At 35.9% G+C, this 6,126-nt stretch overlaps 2 protein-coding genes across 3 annotated transcripts; one reads left to right on the top strand and one right to left on the bottom strand.

Moving 5' to 3' along the window:
• Positions 1–4,034, top strand: LOC18050003. 2 transcript variants are annotated; one of them, XM_006440274.2, is made up of 5 exons: positions 1–342; positions 510–587; positions 666–750; positions 1,922–2,010; positions 3,568–4,034. In XM_006440274.2, exons 1-5 carry the CDS (start codon positions 34–36, stop codon positions 3,703–3,705), a joined length of 699 nt encoding a protein of 232 aa, XP_006440337.1. In that variant the 5' UTR covers positions 1–33; the 3' UTR covers positions 3,706–4,034. The 2 variants fall into 2 exon arrangements, with proteins under 2 accessions (XP_006440337.1, XP_024043172.1); XM_024187404.1 differs by having other exon boundaries at positions 3,557–3,642.
• Positions 4,035–4,458: 424 nt separating this feature from the next.
• Positions 4,459–5,785, bottom strand: LOC18050002. Its single transcript, XM_006440273.2, has 3 exons — positions 5,520–5,785; positions 5,054–5,109; positions 4,459–4,823 (listed from the first exon to the last, which is right to left on the bottom strand). Exons 1-3 carry the CDS (start codon positions 5,668–5,670, stop codon positions 4,659–4,661), a joined length of 372 nt encoding a protein of 123 aa, XP_006440336.1. The 5' UTR covers positions 5,671–5,785; the 3' UTR covers positions 4,459–4,658.
• Between the last annotated feature and the right edge of the window lie 341 nt (positions 5,786–6,126).

The following is a 6,126-nucleotide window of genomic DNA, read 5'->3' as shown; positions in this document are numbered from 1 at the left end:
TCACAATTCACACACACGCGTCTCACACAGAGCATGGAGGCAGCATTGGCGGAGCTGGAGCGAGTCCAAACTGAAATTCTGCCGCGAATATCGAAACTCGAGCAAACTATCCTTTCCGTCGACGACGACGACGTTTCCAGCTCCGCAGCAGTCCCTGCTTCCACTCCGCATACAACAATCCGCGACACCGAAGCTCGCCTCTCGAACATTCTTCGATCCAACGGTGTCAACGACTTTCAATTCAAAAAAGTCCCCTCAGATTACTACGATTGGCCTCTCGAGTCGCGCAGAGACGTCCTAGCTGCTGCTTGCATTCATCATCTTTGCAAAAGCATCGTCTTGGTACGTCATTTCTTCACGCCGTATAATATAATAATATCACGGAATTTCTACTTAAATTTTCTCGGCCACAGATTTTATATAGAAATTTGTTTTGGTAATTTTGATGTTTAATTGTAAATTAGGGGTTTATATCAGGGCGTTTAATTGTATTCCTTCTGTCAGCTCAGGTTAATACACAAGCTCAGTCCAGTGTAGTTGATTGTAGTGATCGAAACAATTCAAAGTATTACGTTGTTGTTGTTCAGGTACCTTGCTTGTTTCCACTCATCAAAATTTTATAATTTGATGTTGTTCGTGGCTCATCCTACATTTTCATTTTGCAGTATACTGCCCGGTTTAATGCTGAAGCTGTGAAAAACTTTTTGTACACTCTCAACAATGGCAAGATACCGAAAAAGAAATTTAATTGTAAGAAGTTATTCACTGAATGACCGATAAGTGTTTGTTATTATTTAGGTATTTCTTCCATTGTTATTTTTAATGTTCCATGATTGAAACAACAGAATGAGATATATCTTTACAGCTACTTTCAAAATATTTAAATGACAAGTGCATCATCCTAAAAGAACCAGTGATTTTGAATCAAATTTTTATTGAGCTCTGCTGTCTGGCTGTATTAAAGCATGATGATCTTCAGAATATATATATATATATATATCTATGTGTTTTGCTTCTCTATGTGTGGTTTGGGGTGGCAGGGGAAATGGGGAGAATATGGTACTGCATTCTACTGTCTTTGATATAATTTTTTGAAAATAATTAACTCATATAGATATTTGGTGTACTTATTTGTGCTAATTTTTTGTTGGTTCTTGCTTTTGGAGTTTCCTTTTGAATTTAAAGGAAGGGGGAAGTTTGCAGTATTATGGGCTAGTTTGATTGTGGTACTTTTTGGGTTGTGTGGTTGGAGAGAAACAAAAGCATATTTGAGGGCAACACAGGGGAGGATATTTTTGTATATTTGGGACAAAGTGAGGATTTGGGCTTCCATTCCATTTCTCTCAGTCTAATGAGTCTTCTTTTAATTCTTAGCAACTGGGAGGAAATGGCAGTAGCCTGAGAAGGAGAGTTTTGGCCTTTTCATAGATTTTGTCGAGCTTTCGTGTTTATACTCTTAACTAGTTTGTAGACTGTCATAATGGTAATAGAGTTTTAGAACTTTTGTGCATGATTTTCACAGGATATGTGCCCATATAGAAATGACCATAATGTTTTGCATGCCTAACTCCCATAGATGTTCTTGCTTACCCATTCCTATAGAAAAGTTCTGTCTGAAAAAATAGGTATTGAGACAATCATTAGTTCATATCATCTTCATTATCATGGTGATATGTACTATGCTTGAAATTTATATTACAAGACAATTGCTACATTATTTCTGGTATATGGTTGAACTTTTTTTGAATGAGGGTATGTTTCAATGAAACTTTGAGGTTTTCAATAGTCATTTAACCATTGACTTGTTTAAGTTGAAAAATATAACAGACTAACTTGTTTAAGTTGAGAAATATAACAGACTAACTTGTTTAAGTTGAGAAATATAACAGACTAACTGTAGTGAATTTTATTAATTATGCAGTGAGGCTTGCTCCCGAGGAGACATCAATGAATTTGACTGGATATGAGCACAATGCAGTTACATGTATTGGCATGAAAACAGACATTCCGGTAATCAATCTTTGTCTGCAATTATTTTGGAAGTGTTCAGTGGTTTATAGGAATTGGATTATTCAAATTATTTATAGTATTATAATTGAACTTTTTTCTGCCATGATGTTCTAATTAGAATGTCTTGTTGCTTGTATTTTAGCTTTGGTTAAATTTCATTGATTGTGAATCATTTCTCTAGTTCCATCTCTGCTACTACAATCACTTCATGATTATTAAAAGTAAGATTAATTAGTATTGTAAATTTTAATACCATAAACATAGGATGGAATAAAGAGCTTCCTTTATTATTATTATTATTTTTCAGAGAACTTCAATTTACCTCCTACTTAGAAAATTACAATCTTCAATTTACCCCCAAAAGTAAGAAAACATCAATTTACTCCTATTTCCTGTTAAGACAAAAAATAAATGCATCAACGGTGCTTCACATTTGCTCTCATCTTCTGAACGAAAATGGAGGTAAATTGAGGTTTCCACACTTTTGGGAGGTAAATTGAAAATTGTTTTTCTATTTGGGGGATGAATTGAAGTTTACCCTACTTTTTACTTGTTATTCTAAGCTCCCAACCCTTTTTACTGGCTTCTTCTTATTAAGCTTGAGTGTGGAGTTTTCAGTATTCATTCAATTCACAAATCTCTCTTAAATACCACTTCGCTGTCCTGTCTGGATGTATGAGGAAGCATGAACACTGAGGCCCCAGAGACAATTCCAGTTGTCTCTTCTGAGAGTCTTTTCCTAGCCCAAAAGCTAAGGTGTTGTGCTTATGGCAGTGTGGCCGCTTTTTATACACATTTTCTGATGTATTCTGGAGAAGAAAGGGTGCACCTTATATTTGACATGTGCATCAAAATCATGGAACTACGTTTTGTGATTTAAGACCTTCCAATCTTTCTGCCAGCTGTTGGACCGGTCCACTCATCCAAATGCCATGCCTGTCAAAATTATGGCCCTGAAAATTGAGGGTTAGGATTCTTATATATGCAGTTTTAGGATGGTCCACTGTATTCATGGTCAATGTGAATGATAACTTGCCAGTCTGCTATTTTGAAAAAATTGTTTAATGGTTGAAACACACTAGCACTAGAAAAGTAGAAAATAGAAAAATGTTCTAACGTGACTTGAAATTGAGCCAGCTAAGGCTTTGTCTCTGTGTGTGTTTGAATGCCCATTTGTCACCAGGGGCATCTCTTATTCTCTAATGCAAAAACAACAGCAGAGAATACTTGAAAAGTGGATTATGTTGGAGAAAATGAAAATTTATGTTTCTCGCCTTGGTTACACAAACTGCAAACAGGAAAACCATACAGCTAGATTTACTGTTTCACTGATTTTTTTAGTGACCATATTTTAAATTTTATCTGTCAATCAGAAATCTTGATTAAGTTCGTGCAATGTAGTCTGTTAGACTGGAAGCACATATGCATGTTCAAGTAACCTAATACTTAATGTATCATTTATTCTGTTAGACCGAATGTTTGGGTTTCCGAGAATGTAAGAGAAGATTATTTAACTATTCTGTGATTGTTTGTTGATGAGGTATAGACTGATTTCAGGTGATCTTGGATGAAGCAATAACCAAACTCAGTCCTGATTTCTTCTGGTTGGGTGGCGGAGAGACTGATCTCAAGTGGGGAATAAAGACCTCTGAATTTATCAAATTTGTTAAACCTTTCATTGTCGGTTGCAGTTAGATACCTCAATGATGAACTATCAAACCTAGAAGATGTAATTGAACAATCAGCCACCGGCGATCTGAAGAAATGCCATTTTAATGGTCATGGTCTTCTACTCCAGTCTCCAGAACAGAAGGTTCTAAATACCAACAGAGTAGATCATAGAAAATTTTCACTTAGCACCTTACAAATGATTTTTACCCTTTATTGTTATTTAGTTCGTTCTACCTACCTGCTGGCTTTTTTTTTTTTTTTTTTTTCCTAAATAACTGCTGTATTTTGGGTGAGTAAGCACTAAGCAGGGTAAGATTCATATTCTTTGCAACCAATTGGAGTGATAAGAATCTCGATGTTTGTGTTGACCATGCAAAAGATGTAGGTTTAGTGCCTTAGTGCTGAACCTAACGCCGTTTATTACAGCTACGGAAGTAATAGTCCTTCCCGAACGAGATCTTTATGATCATAGGAATATCATCAGTTGAAAAATCAACTGAATGAAAGCACCCTGGAACACATCCTTGTCAATTGTGTCTCCCATATTCACTCTCGCATTAAATATAGAAACATGAATGCAGACCGTGTTTACGGGCCATCACACATTCACTCATCGTATTCTAACAAGTTGTCTTCTTTTGCAATTATTAAAGACTGATTTCACATGGATAGTTGATATTTGACGAAGGGATTTCTGCAGTTGCTTACGGAAAAGGGCATCTTTGCCGTCTAGACAGTAGGCAAAACCAACTTGTAAAAATTAGAATTATTGTTGTCCCAACTAATCACAAAAACAACTTATTGCCACATTTATTTTTTGTAGGCTGATGGTAAATGTTTGGCAAGATACATAAAGACAAAATGCCCTTCAAATTGTTCACATATGACACAATAAACACTCTCTAGATATATGAGCTCCTGTGACAAGAAAATCTTGAGCAAAAGGGATGATACATAATTAGTGCATGTACTAATAATTAGGGTTTCTCATTGTGGATGGGAGGTTTCCGATGAGGCTGGGCGTAATCCATTACGACCGCGTCCTCCACAAAGTCATTTTCTTTGGAATCTACTGCCTCGTTGGTATTACCTGGTGGAGATCCTAGCAAGAACCGTGCTTGTGCTTTGCTGCTTTCAATTATCTACACAATTAGCCAAGAAGAACATCTTATGAATATCAACTGTTACAATTAATAACGTGCATCTCAATGAAATTATTCAATACGGCATCATTCTCTCTCTCTCTCTCTCTCTTGCTTGTTCAAACTCATGATGCTAGCTTATGCATAGATCATGGATGCATATATGATGTGCCATACGCCATCTTCTCAGACTAAGAGATATAGAAGGTATCAAAGTTAATTTTTTTTACCTCTGTTTTAGCCAAAAGTTGCAGATCATTTTGAAGAGAAGGCATCACAATATCACCTGCACATATATAAAATACAAACATCAAAATTTATTACATTATATCAATAAGGCTAGTTCAAGAAATTGCCGGATAAAATAATGTCAACATGCATCTGTTTTTTCACTTAACATTACAATGTTTCCCCATGTGAGGTGTAATTAAGACAACATTGCAAGGCAGCGTCTTTTTTCATATGTGATATGGACATCTCATATTAGAATTAATAGGTCTTGTGAACCACTATTAATTAGGATGACGTTATCTATTTATGTTTACAAATTATACGATCTTGATGAAGGATAAATAGTGATTATTTTGCTACGCTTTATGGTCAATATCGAAATGCAAGTTGAGACCGTCATCCAGACACAACACATGCAGAAGGAAACCTAAAAGATATAATAATGCTAGCCAATTTGAACAAAACCTGAAGTTGGGGAAGCTTCGTCCTTTAGGAAAGCCTTTGGTTCCTCTTGCTTCATGGTGTTTTCGCCAACCTGATGCTGCAAATAGATTTTTCTTTCACTGCATGCATGCACGGAAAGACATAAGAGAAGCAAAAGAGTAATAGAAGACATGACGATGAGATAGATAGACCAGTAAGTTTAAACTCTCCCAGCTAGGATAGCTATAAGAGACTCTTATTGTATGATAGGTTAGTTCCTTGTTAGGTTTCAAGTATTTGTACTGAGAGAAGCAGAGAGGAAGCATTAAATGCAGGTTTCTGTATAAGAAGAAATTGGTCCTTTAATAGAACATGCAGTTGTTTGGGTGATGAACCAAATTGAATATATTGTGGGGGCCTCCTTTGCTCCCTCCGTCTTGCTTTTTAATCAATTTGAGGGTCCCAAATATTAGAAATCAGAAGACACGTTATAGAAAGAGCTTGGTTCAATTTTGTAACATATGCATGGAACCGTGACTCTCTGAATTGGAGACAAATAGCATTTTGCTTGTTTGTTCATATTTTCTAGTCAAGACACTTACTACAAAAGCTAGTAATCAATATATATTCATGAATTTGATCAAAATGG

Source organism: Citrus clementina, unplaced genomic scaffold (assembly GCF_000493195.1).
Source record: "Citrus clementina cultivar Clemenules unplaced genomic scaffold, Citrus_clementina_v1.0 scaffold_3, whole genome shotgun sequence".
Taxonomy (NCBI): Eukaryota; Viridiplantae; Streptophyta; class Magnoliopsida; order Sapindales; family Rutaceae; genus Citrus; species Citrus x clementina.
This window is presented reverse-complemented; position numbering and strand designations above follow the sequence as displayed.

Coding starts and splice junctions, on each gene's coding strand:
- LOC18050003 (XM_006440274.2), top strand. CDS start 34: ATGGAGGCAGCATTGGCGGAGCTGGAGCGAGTCCAAACTGAAATTCTG. Junction 343..509: donor TTTGCAAAAGCATCGTCTTG/GTACGTCATTTC, acceptor CTGTCAGCTCAG/GTTAATACACAAGCTCAGTC. Junction 588..665: donor ATTACGTTGTTGTTGTTCAG/GTACCTTGCTTG, acceptor TTCATTTTGCAG/TATACTGCCCGGTTTAATGC.
- LOC18050002 (XM_006440273.2), bottom strand. CDS start 5,670: ATGTCTTCTATTACTCTTTTGCTTCTCTTATGTCTTTCCGTGCATGCA. Junction 5,110..5,519: donor CGAAGCTTCCCCAACTTCAG/GTTTTGTTCAAA, acceptor ATATATGTGCAG/GTGATATTGTGATGCCTTCT. Junction 4,824..5,053: donor AACTTTTGGCTAAAACAGAG/GTAAAAAAAATT, acceptor CTAATTGTGTAG/ATAATTGAAAGCAGCAAAGC.